The following is a 17,498-nucleotide window of genomic DNA, read 5'->3' as shown; positions in this document are numbered from 1 at the left end:
ATCTTTCCCTGTGTTTTGGCCTCACTCACACAGTTCTGACAACCACTTCCCAGAAGGTCACCCATCCTTTGACTACTCCAGCATAAGCACCCTTAACTGTGGAGTTCTCTCAGGACCCTTGACTGAAAAGATAAGTGCACTTTGGTGACATAGGTGGCCAAATCAATTCATTTAAACCTCTACGCAACCGGGGTCTCACAATTTAACAACCCGCCCAGTGTGATTCCGCCACATGACACACCCCGCCACATGGCAACCTTACAGCGCTGCAGCGCATCGACCCTAACCTCTCTCCTGTGGGCCCAAACTGCGCAGCCCACTGCTCGCAGCCTCCTGGCCCACCAGGTAGGTTATTGGTGCGCCTGGCGTTCCTCGAACTCAGGTCCTCACCCTTTAACAACCTTCCCACTTGACAAGATATTACAGATCAATTGGTGACAAATTCCACGGTGAGAAGGTTGTTAAAGGGTGAGGACCTGGGTTCGAGGAACGCCAGGCGCACCAATAACCTACCTGGTGGGCCAAGGGTGCATGTGGGCCAGGAGAGTGCCTACATGCGCAGTTTGGGCCCACAAGAGAGAGGTTAGGGTCTATGCGCTACAGCGCTGTAAGGATGCCATGTGGCGGGGTGTGCCACATGGCGGAAGGAATCCCACTGGGCGGTTGTTACATTTATATCCTAGCCTGTCTTGTAAACATTATTCATGAAGATCATACTGTCAAGACCACAGTTTGCGGAGAGGTTTAAATAAATTTATTTGGCCACTTATGCCACCAAAGTGCACTTACCTTTTCGATTAACGGTTTTGAGAGGACTTCAGAGTTAAGGGAGCTTATATTGGAGTAGTCAAAGGATGGGTGACATTCCGAAAAGTGGTTGTCGGAACTCTGTGAGTGAGTCCAAAACAGAGTGAAAGATCATGTGATAATTTGTAAGGTCGGTAAACAAGTCATTAAAGCTTCCTAAACGTAGCAAACCGACCTTTGGATATAGATAGACTCACGAGCCTAGTTAAAAAAATTTTTTTTTGTTAAAGTTGGTCTTTTCATAATGGTCTAATGGATTCAACCATTTGAAAAATCTATGCTAATCGACAATATCCTTTTTCTTTACTTCTATAGTTATGATTTTAAAAGTTTGACTGGTTTTCTAAAAGGATCATGGAAAGGAAACATAATTATTATTTTTGCATCTTTTTGGATAATAATTGGTGAGCATGGTTAGAAATAATTATATTAAATGAAAAATATCTCTAGATTACACACAACTATTTGTCAGTCAAACAAAATAATCAAAAACTGTTTACAGAAAAATACATTTTTTTCTTAATATTCCTATCTTTTCCTGAATTTTCCATTTTTGAGCAGAATATAACCATCTCTATTGGTTATTCTTTGTGTGTTTCTAAAAAAAAATATAAATTAATTTTAATGTTTTTTAGTTAAAAATATCATTAGAGTATGCAAAAATGTATTTAAGTATCTACTTAAAAATATTATTGCACACTCTAAAAACACTCAAAAATAAATTACATTAAAATTAAGTATGAAAAAACTATAAATACCCACCAAAGAATGACCAGTAAGATCTAATGAAAAAACTATAAATACCCACTAAAGAATGACCAGTGAGATCTAAAAAGTCAAAGTAAAAAAAAAAATCTTATCTTTCTAATCTTCTTCTAACCACACTTAGTACTCCACGAGGCTCATAGCCCTACAAGCATGTGATAGTTGTCACAATTTCCTTATTAAGCTCTCTTTGCTTACTTCACCTCTTCTAACAATATTTGTTTGCTACTTAATTTCTAACAAAAAAAAATAAAAATCAGTTGTTCATCTTTTCTTCTCATACTCTTCTAACAGAAAAATAAAAAATAAAAAAAAAGTAAAAAAAACAAAGTGATACATGATTGGCCCTTTCCCCAATACTATGGCACCAATTAAACCTGTGGCTCCTAATCCTTAGACGAGAACGGTCCACTCTTATTATCCCAAAAGTCTGAACTCAGACAGTAACCATACCAATAATCACAATTTCCCAAACTATTCACGTTTCCTTTGTCCCCTCCCAACGTTCATAAATGAAAACGACCATCGCACCCTCTTCTCTCACAAGCCTCCCTCACCGAACCAACTTGTCTCTCCGTTCATCATCACTTCTCTTTAGGTCTCCATCATCTATGACTACAACGACAACATCCCGTGGGAACATGGCCGTGGCGGCTGCTGCTGCTACCTCTACTGAGGCGTTACGTAAAGGAATAGCTGAGTTCTACAATGAAACTTCGGGTTTGTGGGAAGAGATTTGGGGAGATCATATGCATCATGGGTTTTATGAACCTGATTCTTCTGTTCAACTCTCTGATTCTGGTCATAGGGATGCTCAGATCCGAATGATTGAAGAGTCTCTTCGTTTTGCTGGTGTTACTGGTTCGTGTTTCCTCATTTCCTTCTTTCTAATGTGTCCTTAGACACTTCATTTTTAACATATGGGTAACCCGGGCTAAGTCTTACTAGTCATAGCCCGGGTTAAACATAAAGTATGACACTATTTTGAGTTACCATTAGGAGCGTAAAAATATAAGATACACTTGTGTTAAATATGCTATATTGTTATTAGTTATACAATTAAAAAGAGAGTTCTAAGAACAAAATGATTCTTGAAATCTTGAAATTTTCCACAAAATTCTTATATTTATGGTGTACAAAAAAAATGAATATGGATATTTGTGTTGTTGTAGTGAAATAATGCTATCTGTTAGCCCGTGAGAGGTGGTTTATTTAGCCACGTCCCATCTCTGAGTTTATATTTTTTGTGAACCATATTTTTTCTTTCATGTAATTTTACTCCGTTTTTTTTTTAGCTATTGGAACTAAAGATGATTGCAAAAGTATATATATTTTAATAGGATTTGTAGGTGAATGTATGTTTTCTTAAGTTGATGGCATTAACTTTGAACATGAGCTTGAGTTGATGCTATTTTAAATGATTGTGATTGAAGATGAAGAAGAGGAGAAAAAGATAAAGAAAATAGTGGATGTTGGGTGTGGGATTGGAGGAAGCTCAAGGTACCTTGCATCTAAATTCGGAGCCGAAAGCATTGGCATTACTCTCAGCCCTGTTCAGGCCAAGAGAGCTAATGATCTCGCAGCTGCTCAATCACTCTCTAATAAGGTATTTTCTTGTAGTTTGGGATATAATGAACTGTTTTCTTTCGTATAATTTCATCAATATTGGACCTACAGGTTTCCTTCCAAGTTGCGGATGCGTTGGATCAGCCATTTGAAGATGGAAAGTTCGATCTTGTTTGGTCGATGGAGAGCGGTGAGCATATGCCTGATAAGGCCAAGTTTGTAAAAGAGTTGGTACGAGTGGCTGCTCCAGGAGGAAGGATAATAATAGTGACATGGTGCCATAGAAACTTATCCGCGGGCGAGAAAGCTTTGCAGCCTTGGGAGCAAGATCTCTTAGACAAAATCTGCAAAACATTCTATCTCCCGGCTTGGTGCTCCACCGATGATTATGTCCACTTGCTTGAATCCCATTCACTCCAGGTTATTATATTTCTCACCCTATAATGCCAAAAACATTACTTAGCTTTGGTTTGTTACTTAACTAGTATGTGAAATATATGTGTTTTGTAGGACATTAAGTGTGCAGATTGGTCAGAGAATGTAGCTCCATTCTGGCCGGCAGTTATACGGACAGCGTTGACATGGAAGGGGCTTGTGTCTCTGCTTCGTAGTGGAATGAAGAGTATAAAAGGAGCGTTGACAATGCCATTGATGATCGAAGGTTACAAGAAAGGTGTCATTAAGTTTGGCATCATCACTTGCAAGAAGCCCCTATAAGCTAAAGAATACGGCATCGTTTCAGTGCGTATCAGTTTATTGACATGTACTAGGAAATTGAATAAGACTAGAGTCATCATATCTGAATGCATGACATTTATTTTAGATTAAGTTAAATGTGAGACTGCTAGAGGTATCTCCTCCAAACAATAGATGTCTTCAATATATTGTTTGATAAGTGCACTTATTTTTTGGTTTTAAAATGTTCTATTTAAAAAAAAAAAAGCAAGTTTCATTATCATCTAATTTCAGTTTTTGTAAATAATATCTTATTATTTGGTTTTGAAACTTAAGAATTAACATAATCATGTCACAGAACAAAAAAAAAAAAAAATAGAAGATTTTGGTCATAACACTATTTTACCTAGGCATGGGCGTTCGGATATCGGATCGGGTTCGGTTCGGATTTTTCGGTTTTCGGATTTTTTGGATATTGATTCTAACATCCATTCGGATATTTATAAAATTCGGTTCGGTTTCGGTTTGGATATTTCGGATTTCGGTTCGGTTTGGATATAATTGTGATAATTAAATTTTAACCAAAATTTATTGGATTCGGTTTTATTCGGATATTTTTAAATCATACTATCCAAGTATATATAAAAAATAGAAATGAGGCAAATGACAAGTTCAAAGAACCAACTAACATAATACCATACCAATATATAAAAGTGAAGCATAAAACTGTGTCGATGCATAAAAGCTTTAAATAAACCAAACTAAACCATAAATTTCTAATGAAAAAGTAGCAAAATTCAGTGACATCCTAAATCAATTAAAAATAATTTTTAATTCGATATGCGGCAAACGTATATATCTTAAAGATATTAAAGTATATATTGTATATATCCTAAATATATTAAAGTATATATTATAAGTTCGGTTATATATGGATATCTATTGGATATCGGTTCGGATCGGGTTTAATCCGATATCCAAAAATAATGAAAGCTAACAACCGATCGGTTATTTTTCCAATATCGGTTCGGTTTTAATCCAGTTTTTTCGGTTCGGTTCGGTTCGGATTTTCGGATTCGGATTTTATGCCCAGGCCTAATTTTACCAACAATGCAAATAAATTAGGTTAGGTTGACTATATATTTTCAATCTCATATAGCAGTAGTTTCATAGTAACTTTGACCCTAGTTATCTTTTTCCTCTAAAATGAAAATTCGAAACTTATTTACATATAGATAGCCCTACAAATTTAGATAAGTGAAGCCGAACCAGGGCGGTGTATCCGATTCTCAGTTTATTCAGTTATTAAACAAATATTATCAAAATTAACAGAATTAATAATCGATTCAGTTCTCAGTTTATTTCGGTAGTGAAATTCTACCAAATTGAACCCATTTTTTGGGTTTTCTCAGTTAAAATCATGTAAGATCAGTTGACTTGGATTGGTCAATTTGGTTTAGGTTGATATAAATTTTGGTTTAAATCAGTTCAATTTCGGTATAATTTGATTTTTTTTTTTAATTAAAAAAATTAAATAATCAATCAATTAAGCATAATTTAAAAACCTTCGGAATTAAACCGATTAAGAACCAAAAACCGAAAAATCCATACGGTTCAGGTATAAACTACAGCCCCACAAAAGGTGGTCTCATCGGTTTATGACGTAAACCCGATACCAAACCACTAAACCCTATACTAAACCAGACTACGACCCGATCCAACCCGTAAACGACCCGATCCTATTTCATTTCTCTCTGCCTAAAACTAACCTCAGAGCCAGAACCAATGCTTCAAAGAATCAAAGACCAGTTTGCATTTAAGATTTAAGAATTCAAAGTAACATTCTGATCTAAGACCAATATATATAAGTTACAATGCAGAAAAAATCTAACACCAAATATATACGTTCCTATCTATTCTTCTTCTTCTTCCTCCATCATGCGGAACCTTCTGGTTTCGTAGACATGGTACATCCACACAGGTTGAAGCAAATCTCTTGCAGCCTCCAGTTTCTTCACTACATCTTCATCACTTTCTTCACCAATCTCTCGCTCTATTATCGGATAAATTCTTGGAAGTAAGACCAACATTGTGTCCAGCTCTCTCCACTCTCTATCTTCTCTACTAACCAGTTTCATACATACAAAGTTCAACAATCCTAGAGCTGTACTGAAATCTTTCTTCTCTATACACACTGCAGAACATATCAAGAGGAAATAACCGATTCCATCGACCACTTTGGAGTTACCTTTCACCAATGAAACTATGGTGTTTCTCACTCTTTTGAATGCCGGGAATTGTAGATGGGATTCCGAGGTCTCATCTTCTTTGTTGATTTCAAGTAGTTCAATCTTCGCGAATGTAAAAAGCCATGATGGAAAGCAGAATTTAATGTGGTTGAATGAGCTGGTGTATGAGCTTTCTTCTTCTAAGCTGTTGCTGATGAAACAAGGTCCTAGAGCAAGAACCAAATCTGGTATCCAAGGGTTTAAAGTTGTCACAAGTTTTGATGCATAAGCTGAGCCTAGAGAAATCTCAACCGTGGTGAAGAGATCAAGCAGGTCATTTGCAAGGTCAAAAGCTTCAAATAAAGGGCGAGAAGCTTTGGTTGCATGTCTCATCACTAGGTTTACGAACTTTCCAATATAACTGGTGGAGCTTTTTGTACAGAGAATCATCTCCTTCATATCTGCATCCTCAAATTGTAACTTACCAGTTGAATGGTCGTTCCAAATGGAGATGGTATACTTCAGATATGCAGATGTGAACTTCAACATCCTTGCTTGGAAGTGGGAAGCTAGACCCATCTCGGTATACTCAACAAAAAACTTGAGAATCGCAGTTAGCATTTTGAACTTGTTAAGTACACCTCCTTCCTTTGATCCCTCAAAAGCTGCATCAAACATGAAAACGAGGTCAGAAACTCAAATTCTTTACCAGAAAGTTCTTTACCACAGGCAGAGATTTCATTATCTTGGATAACATGTGGAATGAACTCAACCTCTCCACTCACCATCATCATCACCAGCATTTGAACGTCGTCGTTTCAGTTGGTTGCCCTTACTTGTAGTGGGTTGCATGCTAAGGTTAGCCTCTGGAGATGTGGTGCCTGGCGTTCCACTGTCACCTGCTTGAAATAGTTCTTCTGTACAGTCTAAGATGTGATCCATTGTTTGGTCCACAATATCCTGCTAGAAAACAGAAAAACCTGATAATTAGTGGTCTGATTGTGAGAAGAGGAAGGTATCAAGAGGGAAATCAAAACTTCTTGCCTCAGCAATTCTCATATCATTCTTCTGAGCATCCGTATTAACATTCTGAAGGGCCACGTGCAAAGCAAGAGAAGTGTATGCCAATACTGGGTACACGTCCATATATTTGCAACAAGTGGCTTGCAGAATGCTAGTCTGGGAGACAACTTTTAAGGCAAGGAGTAGCTCCTCAATATCAGACTCGAGTATAGCTTTACGAGCATCTTCAATAGTGAGTAAATCATTTATTTGCCATGCTATTCCTACAGCTACCATATAATCGTCCTCGAAACTGATTGCATGTTTTCCGCTAACATGTTTCCACCTAGCCGAAGATTTTCCAGCGGACTTTGATTTCTTCCTTGTCCTGGAATGCACATTTTTTCTTTCTACTTCGTAGCCAAAATTAATCTGACAACGATACGCAGTCTTCTGCATGATCTTTGTAAAAGTTCCAATGAGGTCACAAAAGGCATTAGAAGACAAGAGTAACTTGTGTACAGACCTCAACTCAGTCTGTCTTCCTGCATCACCAGGCAAACCACCACAACTGACAACTAAATTCATGCAATCTTCTAGGACATCAGAGACAATATCAGGGGAGACCATATAAATGATATCAATGACAGATGACTTAGCCTGTGCAGTGGGTGCAAAATCTAGCAAGCTTTTCAATTTTTCTCCAGGTAACAACTCTTTCAGGGAGGCCATACACTCAGAATCAGCAACCAAATCTTTACAGAGATAGTACGCAGCACGAAACAAGCCTTCAGTCTGGTTCTCCTCTAACTTATCACCTGACAAGATTGAATTCAAGAAGAACCCAACAAGGTGCAGTACAGATTGAACGGTTGCTCCCAAAGATACTAAAAATTCACAAAATCTTGCACCAGCCATTGGTTTTCTGTTTATGAGTGTCCTACATCGCTGGCTTGCCTCCTCAGCTCTCTTTCTTGATGGAAAGTATGATGGTATTAGCAGTCGAGCGATTCCCTTAGCAACATGAGTCTGGTCAGAAGCAAGCACGGATAATAACACATCCAAGCTCACTACCTGAGCATAACAAGAAATTATTTAACCAGTAACTCAAAGAAAGTAAAAAAAAAAATATTGCGCATCTTGAACTGAAAAGGAATGGCCTCCTACCGTGTTAAACTGGAAAGCACGAACATCTCGTAAAAGAAGCAGCAGATCTACCATAGCAACACGTACTGAAGTAACACTATCTAGCATTAAATGCCCAAGTCTTGGCAGAACCACTTTAAGTATGCCATGGGATTGTGGGTTTGCGAGGAGATAACTTATACCATTAACCGTTGAAAGTCTAACTTCACTGCACGATTCATGTGACATATCATCGAAAATTTTGGTGAGGACCTTGGTAATTGTTGCTGATGGGATCACTTCCCAGAAAAGATAGAAAACTCGACAGAGACCTTCCACAGCAACAGACCTCACATCTGGGCATTCATCACTCATCAATTTTTCCAACAAGTAGAACTGTTTGTCAAGCAGGGTATCTTTTGCTTCTTTTGTTGCATCAGGATCCTCCATGGGGAATAGATCCAGAAGCAAATGTAAAGCATTTAAACGAACATTTGAATTTGCAACCTGAATGAAGATAAGAGCAGCAAAATCACTTCCTGCTAAATGTTCAAACAATGTTAACTAAAATACCCATCAAAGATAGTTGAAGATGGCTAGGTAAGTACTAGGTTGTGTATACAACTTATCCCCCCTATGACTCTTCTTAATTTCAGATGAAACCAAAGAAGTTAAGAAACAAACCTATAATGAGCAAAATCAGTTCCTACTAAATATTAATACAATTTTGACTAACATACTTATGAATTAAGTTCCTGGAAACCTAAAGGCGGCTAGGCAAGTTCTAGATAACAGCTCAGCTTATCACCCTTATTATGTTTCTTCTTTCGGCAACAAGGCAAAGAACTTAAAACAAAAACAAACCTGCAATGAGCGAAATATCATGGGCTCAGCAAGGCTAAAGAGAAGCTTCTCAACTCCTTGAGTTGTCCGCTGACTGATAAACCCTCCCAAAACTCTCCTTAAAGAAGCAGCAAAGGCGCACGAACTAGCGTGAATAGAACTATCAATAATCCCCTGCAAGAACCCATCTTCAATCTCACCTTTCAAATCTTGCTCAACTTCTTTCCAAGCTCTAAACAAAATCCCACCAAATCCCTCAAGCACAGATTTCCTCCCTAAAGGAATCTGAGCCTTAACAACAGCAAGACCGGCCTTCATCAACTGTCGACTAAGCCCAAACGCAAAAGAAACAAACTTCTGACCATCTTCAGTCTTCAAATACAAAGGTGAAACCACACAACGCATCAGCAACATCCTCAAATCTTCAATACTCTCATCCTCAAAATCAAACAATGTAAACGCTTCCCTTAGCATATACACTCTATGAACATCTACTTTCTTCTTCAATGTCAACGACCTCGAAAGCAAAAACGGTAACGACTGAGAAATCAGAGACTCTCTTCCCACAAAACCTTCCTTCCACCAACACTCACAGATTCCAGCAATCTCAAGACACAGAACCGAATCAGACTCGAACAGTCTAAGATTATTATGCAAAATTTGAGCAGCGGGAAGTAAATCCGAAGTAGAAAACGCTTTCTTCGGATTCAAAAGACATAGATGAACAACATGAGAAAGAACCTGAAGAGAACCAAGGATCTGGTGCTTACGCTGACCCGAATCCAAACCCGAATCGGGTTCAGATCCGTTACCACGTTGGCGTTTCCGTGGAGGAGAATCTGAAGGAGAAGGGACAGAGGGAGTAGTATCATCATCTTCAACGAGGTTTTGGAAGGACTCTGTGTGTTGGAGGATTGAGTTGTGAAGAGCGAGTGGGAGTGAAGATGAGAGGTCCGACGAGGGTTTCACGGAGTAGATGATAGTTTTCAGCGACGGTTTTGAAGATTTTAGGGTTAATTTGACGGCGGTTGAGATGAATTCGTCGGCGGATGTCTTGAGAGATGACCGGAGCCTTTTCTCCATTTTCAGATTTTCTGCAATTTTTTTGTTAATCCCAGATTTTATTTTCAATTTTAGTGGAACGTTAAAGAGGGAGAAAGAAATTTTTTGAATTTTTTTTTTTTTGTGGACCAATATATCCATTGAAAGCCCAATAGGCATTACAAGTGACGAAAAATACAAGTCTCTTCCATTTACATTCTACCAAAAAAAAATCTCCTCCATTTACAACCTTAATTAAATTAAAACATAGCTTAACCCTAACTAATCTCCTCCATTTACAACCTTAATTAAATTAAAACATATATTAACCCTAACTAAAGAGATAAGATTAAGAAAAAGGTGCCACGTGTTGTCAGATGTTAAACACGCAAGAAGGAGAGGGTAACACAAACGATGTCGTCAAGATCTACGATCTGTCTCAGCTCCGCCGTGCGGCTTTGATATTTCATCACTGGAACTCTTTTACAAATCTCGCCGCTGCTAAACTAGATAATCTCCACCGCTTCCGTCTTGAATTTATGCAAAGACTTTTTCAAATCTTCATCTTCTTAACCCATACTCCTAAACGGAGACTCCCCTAAGACCTAAATAGGTCCACTTCAGAAGAAGCATGACGACGAAGATATTATTACAACCTAAGAGAAGAGTCAAGCAAACAGTATGACGAGAGAGATTCATCCATAGCAAAAGGAGCCAAATAAACACATGTAAAGAGTTTAGATCCAAACTTAACTAAAGTCTGGAATTATTTTAATCCGAGCAAAAGTTGGAAACCAAAAAACTTAATCTATAAACAAGATTAAGAAAGCTAATCCGATATAGTATAATCGGAAGAGAAAAGAGAAAAAAAGATCTGGCCATTCTCTCTCTGAAAGGTTCGAGAGACGTAAGAGATAGAAGGCCAGATTTTTAGGATTTAGGGTTCTAGGGATACGACTAAGAAATTTTTTGAACTTTTACACTATTTCACTGTTACTAAGGAATGCCTACTTGATGACAAAAAATAAAGAAAAAAGAAAAAAGGGAATGCCTACTTTTACACTGAATAAATTTAGTAAACATTTTTAACATCATGACTTCATAGATTGATAACGAAGAGAAAACGGGATACAGTGATGATATGATCCTCTCTCTCTTAACTCACTCTTCTCTTTCAGAGAGAGAGATGGAGATTAACCGGAAAAGATTTCTGGTTTTTTGTTTCCTGATCTTCTTTATATATATGAGATCAGATATAGTTTTCCGTTTTAGACGGATTAATATCCGGCTTAGTTTAGTTCGATCAAGTTATAGTCGTTTTTTCTTATCTTTCTACAAGATGTTTAATCTTAATCCCGCTTATTGTCAGTTGGTTATTATCATTCAACGTCGGCTTAACTCTTTCTCAAGCGACGGAGTAATATCTTCACCATAATTTCTTTGATGTTTAACGAAGTAGACCTCAAAGTTAGGTCATGAGGTGAAGCTTCCATCTTTGGGTTTTGGGTTAAGATGAGGAGTTTATGAATCTATCAAATATCATCGAGCTTCCGACGTTTCTAATCAATTTGAAGAGGCGATTAAATATGTAGAAGGATTTTCAAGTGGCTTATCGGAGTAGTTTAGGCTGATTCTGCTCAAAAAGTTATGGATCTTTAAGAAAATCAGTTGGATGGTGAAGCAGTGATGGTCGAAGCTTGTGGCGGAGGAATAATGTTGGCAAGCAGTGGTGAGTCAACTAAACGCATCATATGCATCACACATGTTTCCAAGGGCTAGTGTAAAAGTTATCAGATATTTTGTTTAATATTAATATGTATGAGTCCAGTCTGTTGGGCTTACTCTGAAAGACCACTTGTACTTCCCTTAACGAGCTTCCATTTTAATGGAATATGGTCGACAAAAAAAAAAGATTGATACGAAGAGGGTGTAGATAAAGTGGCGGTGGATTATTTTACTAGGCTTTTCTCCTCAAATGTGGCTGATTCTTCATATGCTTTTAGAGAAGTTCCAATTTTGGTCACGGACTCGATGAATGAATTCCTCATTAGGGAGGTTTCGAAAAAAGAGGTCAAGCGAGCTCTTTTTGCCTTAAACCTTACAAAAACACCATGACCAAATAGTTTGACAGCCTTTTTCTATCATAAATTCTAGGACTTAATAAAAAAGAATCTCACCTCTATGGTGAAGAACTTCTTTACCTATGGTATCTTTGATAACAGATTAAACAAAACAAACAATACTCTAACTCCAAAAGGTGAAAGACAAGGGGAGATGTCAGGCTTTCAACCGATTAGTTTATGTAACGTTAGTTACAAAGTTATCGAAGATTTTGAGCTTTCGTTTGAAAAGATTCCTCATGGAGCTAATCTCTATTTTGAGTTTATTTTGCAAGTTCAATCACTGGATTTGAGGATACTCTAAGATTAATCCTCGCAGTTTGTTTTGCATCTGTCTCGACAGTTTTGGTCGACCCTTCGTAGATGTTGAGTCATAAACCCCACGACCGTCTTTTACACGAGCCATCACTGACAACAGAACAACAAAAAAATCAAAAACAATCCAAAACCCAATCATATTTGCTCACACACAAACAACAATCTAATTCTAATTCCAAACAGAAGAGTTTCAACGAGAAAGAAGAAGAGTTTCAACGAGGAAGAGAACTTATAAAGAGAAGAATTTCAACAAGGAAGAAAGTCACGACGAGGAAAAACGTCGAGATGATGACGAACGTCTAGACAAGGAAGAAATGAGCGACCAAGAGGATGCTTTCCCATCTTTGTCAAGAAAGGAAGAGAAGAGCTCTAGCGAGGCGACAAAGGAAATGAAGAAGGAGAGAGGATGTTTCGTTTTTACTTTTACATATTTGAGCCAAACATTGTCACTTTTCAAAATTTGGGTAATTGAAGAGAACTGCATTGAATTTAGGTATCCCATTATTCGGGTTTGTGTCGAATATCCTGGTTGGATCCGTAAATGTTCATTTTCAAGGGTTTATGGTCTTTTGCTTCTATTTCGATTTAAAGAAAAAATTGTTTTCCTTAAATAAAATATTCAAATATTGAAAAGGGCTTTGTAGCCTATTTTTTCTCCGGTTGTTTCTTTGTAGATCATTACTCGTTTTACCCATATATGGAAATGCTCATCTCCGACCCTAAACCCTCAAGGAGGGTTGATTTGCAAAGAAAATCAAGCGATGTTGGTTGGTAATTTGGAGTTTTGGTAAATCCCATCAACTTTGACAAAGTGAAATGCAAACTATGTGGAAAAGAGTTTTCAGGTGGAGTTCATAGGTTGAAACAACATGTTGCTATAATACAAGGGAATGTGTCTGGTTGTCCAAATTCCAAACAATTTGGATCCAAACAATTTGCATCCAAGTGGACCAAACAATTCTCGGTACAAACATTTTTATCTAAAATCTCATGTATCTATCTTCTTAGATGAACGACTGAGGTTGCTTATCCCAAAATTTTGCATCCAAAATCTCGTGTATCTTCAACCTAATAAAAACAAAGACATGTGCTCAAAAAACAGACAAGGTTTGCATCATAAAGAAAAACCAGACAAGATCTGCAACATGAAGTACTTCTTAAACAGGGAAACACTAATTATAACAACAAGTTACCAAATGAGATTGCTTTGCATAGTCATTTCATAGTAAAAAAAAAAAAGCTCTGAATTTGCAAGGAGTTTGTCAAATAATTTATGATTTGAAAGCTTCTCTCTCACTGCCCAATCATGCTTCTTCATCTCTCATAGGCTCTAAAACTCTTTAGCGCTTATCTTGATGCTTTTACCTATAGCTTTTGCAGGCTTAACACCAGGAAGACGAGTCTCATTAGCTTCCCAGGTATCTAGGTGAGAACTGAAAGACTGTTCACTTGCCTTATCAACTTTTCTTCTTTTTTTCCCACCACCATCTTTAGTAGCAGAAGTTGAGCACCATTTCTGGTCATGCCGCATCTCCCTCCATGCATGGTCAAATGTGAACCTCACTTGGTGATCGTAGAAGAAGATAGCATTAGCCGTCATCACATCATTGTCATTCTAACCACTTGATTGCTCTTTCTCAGCAGTCTCATAACATCCTACAAATTTACATACTTGGTCATTCAACCTTCCCCACCTTTGCTTGCAGTAGCTAGCTTCTCTAAGTTGCAAACCAACAAGCCGTGGACTTGAGTTATGAAAAACTCCTACTTTTTTTACGCTTCAGCTCGGCCACAAACGGTGTCTTTAACAAGTTCGATGATTGCCTTTTTTGCTTCTTCCCAGTCCGATTATAGTTCCACTCAACTTCGAATTCTTCTTCGTTTTCTTGTTATTATCCATCTCTAGACCATCATCTCAAAAATTTTAAACAAACAACAAACCAAATAAATCAATATATCCAAGAATCAAACATACCCAAATAGTCACTTATATCCTTCCCATTTATAGATATTGGATGAGGTACTCTAACATAAACAACCAAATCCTTTGATTTCTCACTATGCATTTGTGTCTGACTCTACAATGGTGTCTGACTATGCATTTCCGTCTCACTATGTATTTTTGTCTGACTATCCAATGGTGCTTGACTATGCAATAGTGTATGACTATTCCTTTGGTGGTTGACGTTGCATGGCCGTTGAAGCAATGATTTCAAGAGCTTCTACCCTCACATTCATTTCATTGATCTTCTCCATAATTTCCTCAAATCTCTTCTACATCCCTTCGTTTAGGGAGATAATAGATGAAACCTCCTCTTGGACTACATTTTCAATTTGAGTTTGAGGTTCTTCATTTCTAGGTTCAGCGACTTCTTCAACGTTCTAAGAAATACTTTGAGACTCCAAGTCCAATACGTAGAGATGTCTTTACCATATGTTATTCTTCTCTACCATTAATCGCTCTCTCCAACTATAAGCGATGAGATCCATAGTACCAATCTAATCATCAACGTCATTGTCTACACAACGCATTATAAGAGACTTCTCATCTTAGTCAAGAACCAAGATGCTAGTCATATCCTATGAATGGAAATATTTTTAACTTATATACAAACAAAAAAAATATATACAAATAATAAAATTACAACGTGTTCACAACTATTACCCGTAATATGCCCAAGCGCCAAATATATTTCTTCTAATGGAAAACTTTTCATGCAATAATCAGTGAAATTGTGTTTACAAATCCTTAGACAATCTTTTTCAGCAGAGACAACTTCTCTAAATGTGTTTCCAAGATGTCACTACAAGAATTGTAAGTATTGGTAGCAGATCATTGTAGCACGGATTCACTAACTGCTACCAAAAATGCAAAAAATTAATGTCAACTCTATCGTAGCATTAAATTTGTGCCGGAGAAGATATTCGTTAAGCGGGAACCCAAAAATCACTATTATAGTTGAAAATTCATTTTGGAGGTAAAATATTAAGCTAAATTTTTGGTTTTTCAGAATCCAATGTTTTTTAAAAAAAAAAATCTTCCTCTCTTCTATTGTCTCTCTATTTTTTAGCCCTAGATCTTAAATCCCATTACCCAAAAAAAAAAAAAAAAAAAATCCAAAATCTACAAACTGAATCTGTCGTCAAACACAAACCCTATTGCTTCTCCTTCTTCCCAAATTCCTCTCTATCTCTCTCTGTTGTCTCTCTCTATTCCCAAACCCTATGCCATATTTTCGATGAAATTGAGACAGGCTGGAGCAAGCAGAAGATGAACCCAACCTTCACGTCAAAGCTTCTTCCTCTTCCCGTATCACAGTCATTGTTCCAAGCAAAACCATCAACGCTTCCCTCCGATTCAGATTCTGGAGCTTATATCGAGACTGATTATGGCTATGAGTGAGCTTGATTCTGGATCTAAATGACCGTGGCAGCGACGAGGTGGAGAAGAACGACATGGCGGCGGAGAAGCCATCATCAAATCTATTAGCTTTTCTATTGGAAACAAAATTCTCTTAGTCCGTTGCAGTCATGGCCTCAATCTCGACTTCGTTTCGATACATTGCTCACAAGCTCGAAGTACTCCCTCACCCTCAGTCTTAAGGTTTGGGTTTCTGTTAAAAATTTTTATTAGATTTCTCTTCATTAGTTTCCGATTCTTTGTAACCCGGGAATTGGTTTCTAAGGAATGATGAAAATGCTCTTAAACTTAGGGGAATTTGTCTTTCTTGAGCTTCGCATTCAAGTTAATTGATGAGCTTTCTGGTTTATGCATAAACCAGTATTTTATGATGTAATATAATAAATCATTTTTTTTCAACAAAGATAATAATAAATCGTTTAAAAAGTGATTTTACAAAACATAATTAAATACATCAATTATCTAAATGATGTATATTTATATTTTACATCAATTTTTAAAAACTGATAGAATATTATAAAGATTAAATCATTTTTTTGTAAAATGATGTTAAAATAAATCATTATAACATCAATTAAATTAATTGATGCTAAATAAATATATTTGCTTCACTTATATATAAATGATTTATAATTATATCATTTACTTAATTGATACAGTTTAAGTGATACAAAATGATCATTTTTTTTAGTGATGATGAATAAAGTTTAAACCTTTAACGTTGAGAAAATACGAAGGAGCTTACTTTATTATGTTGATAGGTTTTTGATACTTGAATGTGACCAACCATGACCACAAAAAACACACTTTTTATCCGTATGTTGTTTCATTTCTCATTTAAGTATTTTACCTTTCTTTGTTCAATATCTGATCTTTAGTGTTCCAATGCACGTTTATGTTACACTAGAATCTTAGTGTGATTTATCTGATAACATGTAGTATAAACACACTTAATTTGACATAGAGTTGCTTTGACTTGAGTGACACACAGACAAGTGTTTCTGCAATTTGTGTGCAAATAATTTGTTTGGGTTATTAATGTTCTGTGGGATTATAAACACTTTGAATCTATTGTCCTTTTTAATCTCTCTTGTTTAATCCTTTGTAACATTTTCAGCAACTCCTACAACTTTATCCCTCATTTTTTTCCAGCTTGGTTTGCATTGTATTTGTGGTTATTGAAGTGTTCTTTGAGTATCTTGTCATTGTTTACTAATTCACTCGCTAAATATTTTAGAAGTTTTATCGAGTGATCGCTACAAGAAAACAGTGATTTCCTACGGTCATTTGCGTGAAAAAATGTTAGGAAACATTTTTGACCGTTTTCCTTCCTATAATGCATAGGAAACATTTTCCTTCTAGTTTCCTACCAGAAAACAGTAAAACCTGTAGAAATTAATAATGTTAGGACCATAAAAATTTATTCATTTATAGAAGTTTTAATTTATCGATAGTTATTAATTTATAGAGAGATTTTCCTAATTTGAAAAGTTTGTTCAAAAAATATTTAAAAATAAGATTAAATCATGATAATTAGTATTTTATATAATCAATTACAAATAAAAATATAATTATTATCTCTTGAAA

At 36.6% G+C, this 17,498-nt stretch overlaps 2 protein-coding genes across 3 annotated transcripts; one reads left to right on the top strand and one right to left on the bottom strand.

Moving 5' to 3' along the window:
* The first annotated feature begins 1,900 nt into the window (after positions 1-1,900).
* Positions 1,901-4,058, top strand: LOC17896175 (tocopherol O-methyltransferase, chloroplastic). Its single transcript, XM_006302430.2, has 4 exons — positions 1,901-2,433; positions 3,006-3,178; positions 3,250-3,558; positions 3,649-4,058. The coding sequence occupies exons 1-4, from the start codon at positions 2,085-2,087 to the stop codon at positions 3,853-3,855; spliced, it is 1,038 nt and encodes a 345-aa protein (XP_006302492.1). The 5' UTR covers positions 1,901-2,084; the 3' UTR covers positions 3,856-4,058.
* Positions 4,059-5,608: 1,550 nt separating this feature from the next.
* LOC17895362 lies at positions 5,609-10,100 on the bottom strand. Of its 2 annotated transcripts, none has more exons than XM_023788290.1 (5): positions 9,033-10,100; positions 8,211-8,675; positions 7,086-8,117; positions 6,827-7,004; positions 5,609-6,706 (listed from the first exon to the last, which is right to left on the bottom strand). In XM_023788290.1, exons 1-5 carry the CDS (start codon positions 10,092-10,094, stop codon positions 5,727-5,729), a joined length of 3,717 nt encoding a protein of 1,238 aa, XP_023644058.1. In that variant the 5' UTR covers positions 10,095-10,100; the 3' UTR covers positions 5,609-5,726. The 2 variants fall into 2 exon arrangements, with proteins under 2 accessions (XP_023644058.1, XP_006300297.1); XM_006300235.2 differs by having other exon boundaries at positions 6,827-7,001.
* Positions 10,101-17,498: the final 7,398 nt, after the last annotated feature.

The sequence above is a fragment of the Capsella rubella genome, unplaced genomic scaffold (genome assembly GCF_000375325.1).
Source record: "Capsella rubella cultivar Monte Gargano unplaced genomic scaffold, Caprub1_0 scaffold_2, whole genome shotgun sequence".
In the NCBI taxonomy this organism is placed as follows: Eukaryota; Viridiplantae; Streptophyta; class Magnoliopsida; order Brassicales; family Brassicaceae; genus Capsella; species Capsella rubella.
This window is presented reverse-complemented; position numbering and strand designations above follow the sequence as displayed.

Excerpts from the sequence above, each read along its gene's own strand:
- LOC17896175 (XM_006302430.2), top strand. The coding sequence starts at position 2,085 with ATGAAAACGACCATCGCACCCTCTTCTCTCACAAGCCTCCCTCACCGA. Across the intron at positions 3,179-3,249 it reads CTCAATCACTCTCTAATAAG|GTTTCCTTCCAAGTTGCGGA; the intron begins GTATTTTCTTGT and ends TTGGACCTACAG. Across the intron at positions 3,559-3,648 it reads TTGAATCCCATTCACTCCAG|GACATTAAGTGTGCAGATTG; the intron begins GTTATTATATTT and ends TGTGTTTTGTAG.
- LOC17895362 (XM_023788290.1), bottom strand. The coding sequence starts at position 10,094 with ATGGAGAAAAGGCTCCGGTCATCTCTCAAGACATCCGCCGACGAATTC. Across the intron at positions 8,118-8,210 it reads GTGCTTTCCAGTTTAACACG|GTAGTGAGCTTGGATGTGTT; the intron begins GTAGGAGGCCAT and ends TGTTATGCTCAG. Across the intron at positions 7,005-7,085 it reads ATGATATGAGAATTGCTGAG|CAGGATATTGTGGACCAAAC; the intron begins GCAAGAAGTTTT and ends TCTGTTTTCTAG.